Here is an 18220-nt window from a genome sequence, read left to right on the forward strand (position 1 = left end):
ACCGCAGCTAAAACAACAATAAGTTTAAAACTTATATAATGGTCTATTCCTTACTTTAATGGGCCGGCCGTTATATATAAAAGTTATGAGTGTCTTGGTGTAAGTACGTTTGTTTTTATGACTTGAATTTATGGCATGCATCGTGGCTGAGGAAACTGCAAACCACCTCCTTTTGGAGGGTCATGGCGTCGCATCAACAAGAGAAGAGTTCCTGGGAAATCCAGGGACCATGAGCGAAGCCTGTCGCACACCATAGGCGGTGCTCCCCTTCCTGAAGAAGTTGGGCTAGCTGGAATGATCAGCGGCTCAGACTCCGCACGCAGAAAGGGCCCAGACAAGAGGCTCAACTGCGGAAAATTGTCCTCGAGAGTATGATTTGAATTAAAGACAGTCACACCATCTGATTTATAACTAAATTCATTGCACTTGCCGCTATTACCGCGCCGCCATAGTGGTTCATGCGGGGTAACTTGATGTGCTGTCGACTGTACAAAAATTTTGTTTCGGTATGTGGTATACCAAACCAACTTTTCTCTACTTACCCTGATGGGTCTCTGCTATCTGTATATTAAGTAAATAAGTACCATAAAATAAGTTTCTTTTTGAAAGCTGTCTTGCCCTGAATCATTTACAATTTTACATTTGCAGATCTAGTCTATCTCAGTGCCAAAATTAATTAAAATCGGGCCAGTCGTTTTTGAGTTCTTAAACTTGATGAGGCTAAATATATTATACCTGCTTTGATTCATACATGTATTTGTTCAATATTTTTGTTAAGTACATAAAATAATCTGTTCATACCTATAATAAAACTGTATGTGGGCTGTGTCTGTACATAAGAGATAATGAAGATAAATAATGATCGGGTGTCTTTATACGACTAATAGCAGCCAAAATATATTGTTTTAAATTTTTGGCTGTCTGTCTGTATGTTTGTGCGCAGATCACACAACACCTACTGGATGAAATTGGATGCGGTTTTCACATTTGTATAGCGGATGGTCTAACGTAAAATATGGTATATGTTTTATCGCGATACGTTGCTCAGAACCCAAGATATTAACAATAATATGTTATGAGCGGACACAGGAGTTATACGCAGGCGAAGTGGCGGTAAAAGCTAGTATTCAATAACACTAAGGATACGGAACAGGATAATTAATATCAAGTTATAATTAGAACACAAATAGCTGAGTTACTGATTAACACCAAAAAGGGTTATATTTTACCTTAACGTAAGCATAACCTACACAAAAACAGTAGTAACTTATGTGATTGTTTTAACATCTGTGACAGTGAAATATAAAGAAAATTGAATAAATTTAATGTGAAATAAGTTTTTTGTTAATTAAATAAAAATATAATCTAGTCTAATCTAGAATTCGCGAGGAATTTAATTAAAAATAATAATATTAAAATTATAATTTTCTAAATCAATGATTTTAATAATCACGACCTTTTTAATCATACTCAGTCGGTCGTCGAGTTTAAATAAACTATACATGTGGTCACAGTGTTAAAGTGTGGTGAACGGAGAATGACGACCGTCACATGGCGACTAATGCTGTTTGCTGTCGTGATTACTGCAGGCTCAAGCCAGCATTGCGAACAATTGGACAAGAAGATATTGATGGATAATCCAGGTTATAGTATAGTCCTAATATGAATAATTTTTAAAATTTAAACATACTGTTATCTGCAAAATGCGTCGTCATGTTTTATGTAAAAAGATATCCAGATTGTATGTAAATAGTTCACAATTTTCAGTTGACTTAATTTAATAGTTGTAGTTTGTGTAATGGTTAAGACGCGCGCCTGTGGATCGAAAGATCCCAGGTTCGAATCCTACTCGTGCCACATGAGTTTGTATACCAATCTGACTCATGTATAGTAGTTTTCATAGACCACCACTTGCTTCCGGTGAAGGAAAACATCGTGAGGAAACCTGCACACTGGTTGATTATTAACTTGTGTGTGAAATGGAAAGGCAATGACAAACCACTCCATTAATAATGCCAAGAAAGTTGCTGTGTGTGTTTCATTCTACGTAATGACCACGACCCTCAGCCATGAAGAAGTTTGTGTAAAATCTGAACCCTTTGTTTACAATGCGATGTATTTGTATTCCTTCGGGCCAGGGGATAATAAAGCCAATCATTAAACAACAATACGATTGCAGTCAGATCGGGCCGAGCGTGAACTGAGTAGTTTATTAATCGCTGTCTATGACTGAAAATGTGTGACAAAAGAGACTTGCTTAGAAACGGGATGATAAATATATAATCCCAACACTAGCCTGGAGTCTTTTTAGTCTATTTACTGTGCAAAGTGAAGGATTAAAGGTAGGAAAACCGACTCTGGGGACTACAGTATATATCTAGTTTAGATTACAGTGATATAAGTACATAATTTACAAGATAATGAAGTGATTCATTCTTGCTGCGTGGTTACCCTAGGATATAACTGGAAAAGAAAGAAATCGTTTATTATATTTCCTTTCAAATAACTAAATGAGACATGAGATATTTTTTTATTATGAGGGATTAAAATCTAGGGTAATGCCCATATGAGAGAGAAAAAAGAGTGACAAGGTGACGTTAGACAGGCGGCCGATCATAAATCAAAGAACCGAATTTTCCAAATGCAATGGTTCTTTATACGCGCACCTCACGTTTCGTGTAAACGCCGTGATCAGACAGAAATAGAAAAAAAGATTCAATTCTCAATTTTCTAGGCTTGCCGACCATGAAACGGGAAGCGCGTATGATGGGTAAAGCAGTACCAATAGTGTTGAAATATGACGGGCGTGCGGCGGGGCGTGCGGCGGCCGCGCTGCTCGCCGCGCTGCTCGAGCATGGACTTCGTTACGGTAAAGTGCGGTTAGAGCGCGCGCTCCCCGCCCCCCTCGAGCGGGCGCTCCGCTCCAATGAGAGCATGTACGATGAATATAAATAGTGAGTGTTTTTATTATGTTTTGCTAGGTTTCCATGAAAGCTGTGCTATGCTGACCGGAACTGGGTTTCGAGTCATCAACAACATTGCATTCCATCTACGTCTTATGCTGACGTAAAATTGCATTTATCATAAACTAGGACAGCTGACACCTAAACTTTCCTCTTGAATCACTATCTATTAAAAAACCCCGGATCAAAACCCGTTTTATAGGTTAAAATATCATACTTACATAGGGTCAGAAACTTGTTTTATACCTATGTATGTACCTTTAGTGATTCGAAATTCTATTGGTTGGGGCGTTTTTTGCTTAAATGTCCTTCCAATACGAAATTCCGATCAGCAGCAGCAGTCTTGGGTCACCACAATCGTACATCACTAATTCCATCACGATTCTTTGCGTTTTTCAGTTTGGAAATGTGGCCAGCGGCCGTGGTGTCGTTGACGAGTATACCCCGGGAGGTATCATGTCCACCACAAGTCCTGTGCTCAACTCGCACGACTGTCCTCGGGCCTGGAGCTGCGCCGGCTGCCCTCACTCTCCTGGTGTACATGACTGAACATGCATCGTCTGATTGTGAGGGTGCTAACTCCTGGCCCTTCTTTGCTAATAAGACAGCGTTGGAACTTTGCGGATTTCTTGAATTGGACAGGTAGGTATTATAACTCCTCTAATTTTGGCGTCTACCGAGTTGTGTTCACGGCTGTCATTGCGAGCCTTTAACAACCCTATTACTCGTATGTGTAGACTTTATAATGACCTGGCTCTGCGGTACGGACTTGACATCTTTGCTCCTAATATTGGTAGCTTAAGGATTTGTGTGTTACAATGCATATTTAATTTTTAGTACGGGAGTATACGTAACATATCACACAGATTGAGCTAGCCCCAAAGTAAGCTCGAGACTCGTGTTATGGGGTATTAACTCAACGATACTGTATTTTACAACAAATACATATATAGATAAACATCCAAGTCCCGGGCCAATCAGAAAAATATCATTTTCCATCATGACCCGACCGGGGATCGAATCCGGGATCTCTCGGTTCAGTGGCAAGAACTTTACTACTGCGCCACCGAGGTCCTCATGTCTTCCACCATTAAAATTTAAAGATAATTACTTTTTCATATATGAAAGATCTGTAAGATTTTTAGGTGAAGATTGAATTGGATAAGAATATTAGCAACATTGTGTCACGGAGGGCTGCAAATGATGAATATTCTTTATAAAACATTTTCAGTGATGAAGCAACGGTGTACTATCCAACAGAATATGGAACCATCGCTGAAGAGTTAAGAATGCGGGCGAAAACCCATGGTTTGTTGTGGAATCTGAAGCCACTGAGTGAGGATGCTAGACCTCGTAAAGATCTTCTAAAGATGCTGAGAAATGGTAACCGTACTATACTTTTGTGTATTAGTCAACAGTCCCTTTATCTCGGTATGATTTTGATACTTTCCATTCCTCTTTTACCTGAGCGTTTTCCAGGTTACTTCCTTAAACACAAAGCCCCCAAACTTCCCATTTGTATATTAGAAAAACGATACCTTAAATAATGTATAGGAATGTAAAGGATTTTGTTTTGGATTGTATTGTATATACATTGACTATTGCGATGTTTATTAGAAATAAGTAAAAATTGAACGTGTTTAAGATTATGCCTTGAAAGATTTTTCCAGGTTTAGCTACAAATATTCCCATAATCTTGACTACCGTGTAGTTTTTAAATAAACAAACTTTCTTACATTCCATATATTTTTTATCAGGAGACCAATCATTTCTGTTTCTCGACCAAGAGGTGTGGAGCTCATCTCCGAGGGTGTTCTCCTCTCAGCCGCCGCCGTGCCCCACCACCACGTGCCAATTCGCATTAGACCCTGTCTACACCGTCCGCCTCGGCCACGCGTTTGCCCTGGATAATAGTCTACCGAACGTCTTAAACGTATTCCTAAAATTCGCCCCTACACAAGCTGAAATCCGACAAATCCTCGAAGAAGAAGCTGACCTTGAAGAGCAAGAGGAAACCAGCAAAGAAGCCGCATGCGCCTGGTCTGTCAAACACATTGGCCGATTCATATCATGGATTGAAGAAGAAGTGACCGCTATGCATTGGATTGCCGTATTGATATGCCAGAACGAACCAGATGAACTACAATACGAGAGAGTCATCGATCAAACATCCGAGACGATCGTAGCTCCCGTCAAACCAAAAATTGATATTCAATACTTTTTACAAGACTGTTCTGACGATAACGCCATGTTGACATTCATATCCACTTTACAAAAATTTAGGAAGTATCGGACTTTGATTGGCTTCGTAGGGTCAGGAGAAGGGGCTAGTAAAGCAGCAGCATTTGCTAAAGACATAGAATCAGCGTTGGTGTTGTACGATACCTCGGCTGATAACTACACGTTGGACGAAGCAGCTCGAGGAGTCGGTGGCTCAGCCTTTCAGGTAGCGAAAGCTGTGGCAAGACTAGTAGCTGGCTGTGGATGGGCCCGCGTGGCCGTTTTATCAGACTCTTCATCGTTGGCTAAGGAAATCTATGAAGCTCTGGATAGCAATGAAGATCTCGTACTCCGAAACGTTCTGCTACAAACACCGTCAAAAATCAAAGAACAATTAGAACGATTATGTGAAGAAAACGCTCGAATATTTTACGTAAATACTGACGCGGATACCGCATTAGCAGTGTTGTGCGAGGCGATAGAGTTGGGCATGATTTACGAAGAAGGTTATGTGTGGTTTGTCCGTGAGTGGCGAGCACAGGATTGCTCTGGAGCGTCTGAAGAAATTCTAGCAACGATGCGGCACTATACAGTATCACCTTGGTGGAGAGGACAGGAGTTGAAGATGGATGGGAATTTGTCTGATGTTGATGTGAACTGGATTGTGCGTGAGAGGTAAGCACAGCGATATTTGTAAACTATGTGTCACAAAGAGGTAAATTTATACTTACTTCAGCTTTTAAATTGCTTGTATACTTGGTATTCAAATTAATGAGCGCAAAAGCAATTTCTTCCAGCAAATCTTTTGGGTGAAAGAGAGAGAGAGACCTGAGCCGAGTTAATAAATCTGATACGTTACGTAAGTAGGTACTTTTTATTATGTTGAACTTATTAGTGCTTACTTCTTACATTAATAATTTTAAGTATGTCAGATTACAGAAACTTTGGCAGCCAGGGTTGTGGCCGCAACACGCAGCTTCCCTGGTCGACGCTCTGTTATTGCTGACGCGTGCTGCAGAAGCGTTCCTGACTAAGTACTGGACCCACTCCACTGACCTACATGGCCGTGGCTCTACACGGTTAGTTTTCTAGTCTACTATCTCACTGCAGAGTGATGTTAGCCCAGTAGTCTATGGATGTCATACAAGGAGACTAACAGCTTATTGGTAAAAATACCATTCTCTAATAGGGTGCATGTATGTCCTCAGATTATATAGTGCAGTAGTAACCAAGTCTTATTAGCTGTAAATTTTTTGTAAGGTACTCCACTTTCTCTCTCAATTTCCAGATTATTCTGGTCCTCACTAGAGACAGTACCAGGTGTGACTGGGGCATTGCATCCGAACAGCTTTCAAGAACCTGTAATGTACATAGACGAGTGGAGAGGCGACCGCACGGGACCACGGTCAATCGGCGTCTGGCGCATGAGTGGTGATGTCCCGACGGTAGTCAAAGCAGAGATGTGTGGTATTCGAGAGATCTCTGATGGCGGGAGGAATTGCATCACAATGCGGTGGTAAAAACAGTTTTATATATTTTTCATGTTCAATATTGAAGTCTTATAAATAGGTACACGTTTGTTACGTGACTTTGTGAGTTTGTATGTTTTAGGCGGGTAATCTCCGAAACTACCGAACAGATTTCAAAAAATATTTCAGCATTAGAAAGGTACATTATCCAAGAGTACTGTCTCTCTTATAAACGTGATAAACTCACAAGCTACCGGACGGGTTTGTGTTACAATCTTCAAGAATTCTTCAAGAAATTCTTGAAGAATTATGTAATAAATTACACCATATTATAATCATATGATTATACCCTAAATTGAGTGCAAGTTTCTTAAATAAATTGATCGGGACGGAAACTTCATGCGTAAATCTCACATATGGAAAATTTGTATTTTTCTGGACTCATCGAGCAAGCGTTTTATTTTAAGTACCAGCGAAATACATCAATCGTTATCAACAAAAGTGATCCGGCCTCGAAGGATCGATCGCCTACTGTTATTTATTTTCCACTGACACTTCTTTATCGAAGGAATTATCAAATGCCATCAACATTAGGTATGGACCAGGTGACCGCTTTCTGTGGCGTTGTCACGACTGGACTTTCCTGTTGACGGCATTGGTGGTGATGTTAGCGGTCCCTGCGCTGGTGCTAGCGCGGCGCACGAGAATTGCGCGACTTAGGCGCAGCGAAAGGATGCTCAAGGCAAGTAGTTATATTTTCAGCCAAAGACAATTCGATACCTCCTACGTAAAGTATCGTAACTGCATTTCGTCAACTTTACAGCACAGCCGTTTAAAGATCCGTTGCTAGTTTATCCATGATTATTCAGAAAAATGAAATCCTAACTTTTTGAAAATTTGCAAATGAATTAAGAAATGTGTAAGTAATAAACATGTGTACTAGCTTAAATAATATTTGTTCTAGTTTTTGAGAAAAATCACTTAAGACGTTTTACGTGGATAATCCTAAGAAGTAAAGAATAGTATGTCGTACTTACCATAATTTACTTTGGACAGTTAACAAAACTATTTCATTTAAGTTATAGATACTATATTCTACGTCGTAAAATTTTGTAAAAAAATATTGTAAATAATAGATAATATATTATACTTTGTTTGATCGGTAAATAATAATATCTTAACTTTAGCAATTTTATTGCAATGAAAGGAAAATAATAAAAGAAATATGAAATCAAACATTTTTATTGATACTATAATGATTTCTTTTTTTTTTTTTTTATCTTTATTTAGGCAACAAACAGTCGTTTACAAAAATAGAAATTTACATAAACTATGAGTACAATTTAAAGACCTATAGTGCCCTAAAGTGCTATATTTATATAATAAAAAGGGTTAATTACATGGCAGGAATTTGTAAATAAAATTAACTTAGCGTAGCTTTCCGCTGTTGCTGGGAACATAACAGTGTTAGGTTAATTAGGTTTGTTATATAATTATAAGTTTGTTATAAAATTATATTACTATCAGTTATTATGAACTAGATTGAAAAATGAGTTTTAATCGTTTTAGAGTAGTATTTAATAGATCTATATTTCTATATTCTTTATTATATATGGTGGTGGAACGATGTATAAATGAGTTACGAGTATAGTTTTTGTGTAAATGTGGAGGAGAGAAAAGTGGAATTTTACGTGAGGGACGTACAGGTAAACGCCTAGGAGTAACAAAGGAAATTTTACTCAGAAGTTTTGAAGAATCAATTAAATTATTAAGAATTTTATATAGAAACACCAAATCAAACATTTTTCGCCTGTCATTTAAGGAAAGAAACTTATGATGAAGCAAGGCCTTATTATATGATTCAAATTGTGTACACTCACGAAAATTTAAAGATTTTATAAACTTTTTTTGTACTCTTTCGATTCTATCTATGTGTACTTTATAATTAGGATTCCATACAACACTCGCAAAGTCCAAAATAGAACGAACAAATGCAAAGTATAAAATTTTCATTGTGATGGTTTGTTTAAATGGTTTACTAATTCTTAATACAAAGCCTAATTTTTGAAAAGCTTTTTTTATTGCGAAATCAATGTGTTTCCTAAATGAGAGTTCAGAATCCATAATTATACCTAGATCTCTAATTTCTGTTACTCTCTGCAAAATTTCGTTATTTATTTTATATTCGTATTTAACAATATTTCTTTTTCGTGAGTAGGTAATAATATAGCATTTATCTGTATTAAGATAAAGCTGATTAGAGGTACAGTAGTCTTGAAGAGCCAGCAAGTCCTCCTGTAATCTGTTACAGTCAACCACAGACCTAATTATTTTATATATTTTATTATCGTCAGCATATAAAAGGTGGTGACTGTTATTAAATATGTGTCCTATGTCATTTATATATAAGGAGAAAAGCAAGGGCCCAATATGGGAACCTTGTGGGACCCCGGAAGGCACAGGTAAAAATTGCGAACAGTATCCTTTAATACAGACGGCCTGACTCCTATTACTGATGTACGATTCAATCCACCTAAGGAGGCAGCCATGTATGCCGGCTTCTTCGAGCTTCAAAATAAGGAGTTTATGATTTAATTTATCAAACGCCCGGGAGAAATCGGTATACACGACATCCACCTGTACATTGTTATCCATAGCTTGTGATAAAAAGTCAGTAAAAGTTACCATGTTACTTTCAACACAACGACCCTTGAAAAACCCGTGTTGTTCTTCTGCAATAAAATTTCGAACTGACAAAGTCACGAGTTTTTCAAAAATTTTGCCTAGAATAGATAATTTTGAGATTGGCCTATATTCAGTTATTTGTTCTTTGTTTCTATTTTTTGGAATAGGCGTAATCAAAGATTGTTTCCATTTATATGGAAATACACCTGTATCTATTGATTTTTGAAAAATAATTAACATTGGAATTGCAAGTTCTTCGGCGCAATTTGATATAAGCACAGGATGGATGTTATCGGCCCCGGCCCCTTTGTGTATATTTACTTTCTTAAATTCACAAACTATGGTTTCTAACTCGAATTTTATGTGACTTATATCAACAGTTGTGTCATGTGTTTTATCTTGTGATCTAGATGAAAAAGTGGTTTGTGAACTTACACCATTCGAAGAGATAAAAACAGAACCAAAACAATTATTAAATGCGTCACAAATTTTGTTTCCATCAGTTAAACACTCATCTTTATAGAACATATTTTCTGGAATGTCGTTATGATTCTTTTTTGATTTTACAAATGACCAAAATGAGTTAGGGTTTTTTCTAATATTTTCTTCTGAGAATTTAATATACCTATCATAGCAAGACCTTTCTAATTTTTTAAAACGTTTTCTTAAAATGGAAAAAGTATAATAATCTTGCAAATTTCCAAAGCACTTCCATTTTTTATGACATTTCTTATCATTGTGTCACAATAATTTGAGTACTCCAAGTGCTATAAAATTAAATGTGACATAATCGTTTAATCTCTTACTTTGAGATCCTTCAATACAACTTGTTTATGACCTTATAATGTACTTATTTATGTATATGAATCAGTCTTATACATTTGAGTTAGGAAATAGGCAAATACCTAATAATTCGTAAATTCTTTAAGATGCAGGAAAAACATTGAACATTATTATTGTATCACTAATTTTTGTAATCTCTTGCCTACTTTGAGATTCTTTAAAACTTGCTTCTTGAACTGATGTGATTCATAAAGCTCTGTTTCAAGCAATGTCGGTGAAGGTTTGTTTTTATAAATGTCGCATTTATCACATTGGTCCTTCTTAGGAATGTAAAAACTTAGCTTAAAATGTTGGTTAACGATATTATCACGATATTGCCTTTCAGTATGGGCTTTATCAGAGTATATGTGTTCGTCAAAGCGTTCTTTGTATAAGTCAAATAAGCGACGAAAATTTTAAATCACCATCTAAATTAATTACTACTTCTACAATTTATTACTTCTACTTCGCCCGTAATGAGATTCGTAATGAGAGATGGGTTGAATGGACTTGATGTGATCACACACACTTTTAACAACGTCTTCAGTTATCAGCTTCCGAGGATTATCATGGCGTCCATGCTGGTCCATATCTATTAATCCACTAGTAACATCTAGTTTTTCCAAATCAGTGTAGACAAATTGTTCACTAATAGAGAAAGTATTTAAAAATGTTTTCTTACAAACAATCATAAATTCGTTTTCATCACTTCTGTTTACTTTAAGTCTATAAATTAAAGTAAAATTACTGCCTTGATGTTGTATCTGTGAAAACCCTACGTTTTTCTGTTTCTGCACTAAATAAGCTACATAAGCCCATTGCTTTTCTCTGTCACCTAAATTTCAAAATTGATTAAAAATGGCAATTATTTCAACGTTACTAATTTTCCAAGAACATTTTTGTCTACACTTCTCCAAACACATCGGTTTTATTGTTTTCGCATGCCTAGTGGTACCATCTCGACTCTTATATTCTTGGCCTAAATTTCTTAACGTTCCGCTTATTATCAATCCAATCTGCAACATGCCGACGTACCTCAAGAAATCTTCTTTCTTTTTCTGGAACAACTTGGCGTTGATTCGGAAAATGAAGACAATGGAGTGTGACAATGAATGCTTGTGGTGTGGTTAGTAGATAGGTAGTCGGAAATGACTGATAAGGGTTCCTGTAAAGCATTCTCAATATACCAAGGACAGAAGTAATTTTCACAATCGTAGTCTAAATGGTTTGTAGCACAGTTTGGGGAAGGAATAGGTATATTACTATTTGGTATTAGTTTCGGATGAATCTAAAACAATAAATTGTAAAAATAATAATTAAGCACTTATAAATAATATAATTTACTAATGCATTATCAAGGAATTGGCATAGGTTCACCTTCTTGTGCACCATTTACTTTTAAATTAATAAATGTAAGTGCGTCGTCAGGGTGCGCATCAAATTTTTTATTGATTTCCGATATAGGACCTAAAAATAAAAAAAACTTAAAAAATTCGTTTCGTTCGTTTCGTTAAATATTCTTATTATAAGAACAGTCCACAAACTGCAAGAAAATGGTAAATAACAATAGGAGTACCAAAAATCAATTTGTTTAAAGAAATAACTTACTATTCCGCGATGTACATTCTTGGACGTTGTTCTCAACCTCTATGTCAGAATCTGATAAAAAACACATCATTTGCTCAATTGCATCTAAATTTATATTTAAATGCAAAGGTAAAAATGCTGAAAAAACAAAATTTGACGATTTTTTGACACGTATAATGTGGTAAGTCACATGCCTTACCGAAGTAATCTATAGGATGTAGTACATACGATAAAAAAACAAAATTAAACGCCGACGTAAAACATCGTATGTACATGTTCCGATATAATACATTTTTATTTTTCCGGTGTAAAATATTGTATGTTACATATACGACATTTATTTTCTAAGTGAAAACGACGTAAAATATAGTAAGTATGAAATACTGTATTTTACATCGGCAAAGATAGAGAATTTTACTTTTATTTAAAAAAACCATTAATTTTACTAACAAAGTACACAACTTATATAGTACAAAATACATAACTTCATTTCTTTCTGGTTCTTCAATCACAGGTGTTGTTTTAACTTGATTTTTTTTCCGTAATTTGAATTTTCAACTGTGTCTTCATTACGTAGCGCATCATTTGTTTTGTCTATTATGATAAAATCAAGGATTCTTTGTTATCTAGACGACATTTTGATTATACTTTAACGAAAAACATGCAAATCAATGTAAAAAAGAACAATAATAATGAATTTAATTGCTGCGTGACGACCGTACACTCCTCCCGCGTACTGTATGGTAACTGAAACATACGAGGCGCCCGCGCGTGCCTTGCGTCCCCGCACCCCCGCGTATTGTGTCGATAGTACAACATACGATTTTATACACGGGCAACATTTATTATACGATATTTTGTAGTCTGATTATCTAGACCTTCTAATAAAAATGTAACATTTTTTATTCTTGCAGTCATTAGTTGTTATGTTTAGAAGTACGAAAATGAAGAAAAGTTAAAAACCGCAAATTGTTGGTTACGACACTTTACGTAGGAGGTATCGAATTGAAGATATAGAGAAAAAGACGAAAAAAGTGTGTATTTAATACAAAATACTTAACATAACGGTGATGCGAATGGTGGTGTATGGGCGAAGTCCGCCTGTAAATCAAAAGGTTCGAATCCTACTCGTGCCACACAAGTTTGTATACCAATCTGACTCATGTCCCTATACGAATTTTCATCAACCTGCACTCGAGTCGATAATTTATCGTCTAGGGTGTGAAACAGAGGGAAAGTCGTTATGTTTGCTTCATTTCCCTTAATGACCATGACCCTCAGCTATGAGGAATACGACTGAAGGTTTTCAGATGTGTCCAGAACATCTAAAATCATTACCACAAAAACGTCTTTAGGCGCAGCTTGCCGCGCGTGGAGTTCGAACAGCGAAGGAACTTGGCTCTCAGCTGGTGGACCGAGCGTTACTCGACCTTCGTCATGAACTTGGCGCCGGTCGATTTGGCCGTGTGCGCCTCGCCGTACTCCGTGCTCCGGACCGGCCACCCATCGCTGTCGCGGCCAAGGCCTTGCCAGACGACGCCACGCCTGCTGAGGAGAGGGACTTCCTTAGAGAGGTAACGGTGTCACTTTCCAAATCTTCGTGCTGGCATTGCTTGATGCTATTTCCCAAACAATCTACAACAATCAATCTACAAGGTTTATATAAGTTTGATTTTTCACTTTGATTCCGATAACTAATGTAACTTACATTAGTTATCAGAATCGGAATCAAAGTGTCTTGTAGACAATGTTCGTTTTTGTATCATAACAAGAGATGTTGAAAAAAAAAATTATAGGCTTATTTCAATATTTCAGGCTTGCATGATGGCGTCTTTACAACATTCGCATATTGTGCGACTAGTCGGCGTCTGCGCAACAGACGGACCACCATTGGTGCTAATGGAGTACGCATTCTTTGGAGATCTGAGCGAATATCTAAAATCACGGAGACATTTGGCTGAGAACAGCGGCGAAGATAGTGAGGAGGCGAGTTTAAGATTCTTCCTCAAAATTTGACGTACCTATCTCACCGCTTAGAGGTGCGGGTAGTCTAGGGAGGTTTATGGATCTCTTCTCCTTTTTTTATGGATTAAATAACTTGCTATACAGAGAAAAATATAAGATTACCATAATTTCAAAGGAAAAATCTTAAAGACCTGATTCGGGCGAGATGTAATCGAAAAAATGGCTGTAAGTTCTACAATATCCAGTTCTGATTCGGGTAAAATTACTACTGTAGTACTGTCCCAAGAACGCTGGCTGTTGGGGGAAAGTAGGTATTCCCGCCTGAAAGATATATTCCTCTTTCAACACGATTTATATTTTGACAAACTAAACACATACATGAAGGGAAAGGGGAGCATACACAAAGAGAAGCTTACCCTCAACTATGGGTGAGAAAATGATGATGAATATTTTCAACATAACTATGTCACTTTGTTAAGAGCAACTCTCCTCTTTATGTAGGCTGACCACGTGTCCGCAGAAAGCCTGACCCGACTGGGGGGAGAGGCAGCGTCTGCGCTTGAGTACCTCGCCTCTAAACGACTTGTGCATAGGGATGTACGCGCTGCCAACTGTTTAGGTGAGTACACTGCTTACTTAATCTAGATGGAAATAAGTTTTTGGTCTTCTTTGTAGGGTTTGGATATCATCTGCTAAGATCAGCCTTTAAATCTAATTCACGGACTAACTACAACTTAGCTAAGATATCTGAAACATGCGAATGTTTACTGTCTCTAAAATTTGGACATCAACTGCTTTTAAAAAATCGAGAAAGTATATCCACTCCAACCAACTGATCGTGCAGTATAGAATTCGATAAGAATAGAATATATACGTACTTATATATATATATAATAATGTTTTAGAGCGTTACCCTATGATATTGACGTTTATGTATGCACCATTCCAACGCGACGTAGCGTACGGTAGTGATGACCCCGGTTCTTTAGGTAGCCACACAGTTAATAAGCCATATGACTTATAATTTCAGTGGACGCCCGACGATCTCTAAAATTGGCCGACTTTGGCATGGCGCGGCAGACGTCCCCCAGCTCGTTGTACTGGTGTCAACGACGAGGGTTCTTTCCTGTGCTGTGGATGGCCCCTGAGAGCCTGCAGAGAGGAGTGTTTTCTGCTGCCAGGTAGACCTTTTCATCAAATTCATCTGTTATGGTTTTCCTTGGAGACTAGGAGTTTTCCAAATATAAATTTATTAAGGGGCCTACATATCTATTGTGTAATTAGTAATATCAGCTTACCACTGATTTCATGACATAGCACATATTTGATACATTCGCGTAGCTTATTCAGCATACCATCGTAGATACAAGAACTCTCAGTTCTCTGGTTATAGACATCTCTGAAGACTCCCACATAGACCGTCTGGGAATTTTCTGTCTGCCTGTATGTATATCACACAAATATAACCTTACTATTATAGTGACATGTGGGCGTTGGGCGTGCTGATGTTTGAGCTGGTGACGTTGGGGGGGAGGCCCTACGGAGCATGGCCGCCACAGCGCGTGATACGGTTCGTAGTGGACGGTGGACATCCGCCACTACCTCCAGACACTACTAACACCACGTAAGAATCATTTAAATTTTCCTACATTAGAGCCGCTTCAGACCCTGCCTCACTTCCATTTTAGGTTCGTGAACGAAGATCTCATGAAGGGAAAATTATACGCTAGCTGTGGCTAATTACTCGAATATTTGTTTCAATTAGAAGAGTCGACGAAGACGAAGTTTAGTTGCTTTTTGATGCTATATGGAGCAGTATAGCTGTTTGTGTAATGGCTGTATGACGGTGGACAGACGTCACTACCTCCTGGCACAACATAGTACCATCAACCCTGTTTGAAACTCTACAGGTTCTCTCCCCTAGCTCAACTTTGCAGGTTTTTATAAGCTTATGTATGTATGTTGCTGTTCCATCTATTGATCTATCAGCCTGTACACTAGGGAGAACTCAATATTAGATGTGACTTAAATTTACTTCCAGAGTGCGTTGATTGGCTGAGAAGGGAGGGATAGATCCTTGGCCAGGGGGGAAACGGAGAACGGGAGATTTATCAGATGTTGATTTACTTTCTGAACACATTACCTCAAGGGAGTGGCATTTTTGTAAATATTTTGTATAGGTTTAATTTTGTTACTTTTAATTTTATTTTTGCCAGCTTTAATAATTATTAACTTTATTTGACGACCTCGGTGGCGCAGTGGTAAAGTGCTTGCCTCTGAACCGACAGTTCCCGGCTTCGATACCCGGATGATCTTTTTCTGATTGGCCCGGGTCTTGGATATTTATCTATATATGTATTTGTTATAAAATATGGTATCGTTGAGTTACTTTGTTGAGTCTCGAACTTACTTTGGGGCTAGCTCAATCTGTGCGATTTGTCCTAATATATTTATTTTATTATTATGGTGATTGTTCCAGTCGCGACGTCCTCCTGTCGTGCTGGCGGCGCGCGCCGGACTCACGCGTGTCCGCGCGCGCACTGCACGAGTACTTGCGCGCGCGCCGCTCCGCGCTCGCGCCCGCGTTGCTGCCCCCGCCCGAGCCTGACACCACAGAGAGGGCGCCATCTACATTGTCTATTGACGCGTTTGCTAGTGTAGACTTTACTGAATTTGCGTAATGGCGGCTCCACACTATCGCGGACCATACATTCCTGGTTTTTCATTGCGGTAAATAAAAGTACTCGTACAAACTACGCAATATTCATGAATTCGGGTCGGCATCTGTCCGAGTTCGGCGATTGTGTGTAAATTTGCTTAAAATCATAGATAAGTTAGCAAATATATAGAAAACTAAAGCGGCTAGCGTACCCGAATGAGATAGAAGATTTCCATAAAATTCCCGGCCCATCTCATACAGAGCTGCAGATTGGGCCTTGTAAGACTAGACACACAGAGAGGAACAATTTCATATTTTTTTTCTAATTGTATCAATTTCTCTTTCTCGTGTGTGAGTGAAACGAAAGATACGCCGAATTCTTTAATTTTCTCTGTCTAAGGATGGATTTTGCAAAACAGCAGAAATTCCTTGAAGGAAACCAGGAAATATTAGAATTATGACGACAGAAAAGAGGAAATAAATACCTATTATAATCTTCCTTGTTACGAATTTAAATAAATATATTAGGACAAATCACACATATTAAGGTAGCCCCAAAGTAAGTTCTATACTTGTGTTATGGGATACTAACTCAACGATACTATATTTTATAACAAATGCATATATAGATAAACATCCAAGACCCGGATCGATCAGAAAAAGATCATTTTCCATCATGACCTGACCGGGGATCGAACCCAGGACCTCTCGGTTCAGTGGCAAGAACTTTACCACTGCGCCACCGAGGTCGTCTATTTCATTTGGATGTTTTCGAGCGTGACTATGTTTGTTTATGAATCACGATTTTACAGTAGACTATCTAATAATATCCTTTATCTAGTATAGCACTACGGTAATCATTTAGTTTTAGGCTTTTCGCTAGAAATTTATAAAATAAATTGATAAAATGGCTAAGTTGGCGTATTGATAAGTCGGCGCTAGTGAGCATGGAACGCGATCAGTATGCAGCCTCTATTTGCATTGAGGGTTCAAATGGGCATCTTATTGCATCTGCAATATTCGTAAGCAAACAGAACAGTGGTCCCAAATGGCTGAAATTGCCCTAGTTAGCATTGCTACAATAATTAAATTTAGATTTCAGTTAATTAATACATAAACACCCGTTCATGTGGTTGAAATTAAGAAAATGCTCTTGTATTCATGCGACGAACCGTTGGGAATTTATGTTAATTAAAATTTTGGCTAAATTGGTTTTGTTATACTTATAACAAAAGAGGAGAGAAGACTGTACACATGTACAGTCTTCCTCTCCTCTTTTGTACATACTTTTGAATAATTTTGATACAATGTACATACTTTTGAATAATTTTGAAAGTAATAATGATATAAAATAATTTTGTAATAAAGTTCAGAGCACTGTTTCGGATGGGCAGGGGTGTGGGTTCGACTCCCGCTCGATTCCAGAATTTTTATATAATAATTATTTTCTGAATTAAAAATTTAATTACCTGTAACATATGCCTATTCAACAGCATAGCAAATCTTTGCAAATTATTATATTATTATTACCGCGACAAAGAGGTGATTTGTCATCGACAAATACTAGTTTATATTTTTTCTTTTAAAAATTTTGTATTTATAACAGCTGTTTATTTACTATATATTATTATTATTTAGTACACAAAATACATGACTAAAGTAAATAAATAAGTATATTTATTATTTCCTTACTATAACTGTCTATTAGTTATGTGTTTAATAAATAAAACAATTAGTTTAATTTTATATTGTCACATGAAAGTCAAATACCAAGACGCTTCTGCCTGGCCCTGGCAGAAGGCAAACACAAGAAACGCTGGCTTGATGTCGTCTAGGTTGATATCCGTGAC

The 18220-nt window shown here is 37.5% G+C and overlaps 1 protein-coding gene across 1 annotated transcript; it reads left to right on the forward strand.

Annotated features, from left to right (window-relative positions):
• Positions 1-1215: 1215 nt before the first annotated feature.
• Positions 1216-18024, forward strand: LOC128680259 (uncharacterized). Its single transcript, XM_053763300.2, has 14 exons — positions 1216-1643; positions 2735-2954; positions 3363-3605; positions 4195-4346; positions 4721-5858; positions 6116-6262; positions 6472-6699; positions 7247-7394; positions 13102-13320; positions 13562-13732; positions 14213-14330; positions 14742-14892; positions 15192-15335; positions 16191-18024. Exons 1-14 carry the CDS (start codon positions 1538-1540, stop codon positions 16390-16392), a joined length of 3387 nt encoding a protein of 1128 aa, XP_053619275.1. The 5' UTR covers positions 1216-1537; the 3' UTR covers positions 16393-18024.
• Positions 18025-18220: the final 196 nt, after the last annotated feature.

This window comes from Plodia interpunctella, chromosome 23 (assembly GCF_027563975.2).
Source record: "Plodia interpunctella isolate USDA-ARS_2022_Savannah chromosome 23, ilPloInte3.2, whole genome shotgun sequence".
Classification (NCBI taxonomy): domain Eukaryota; kingdom Metazoa; phylum Arthropoda; class Insecta; order Lepidoptera; family Pyralidae; genus Plodia; species Plodia interpunctella.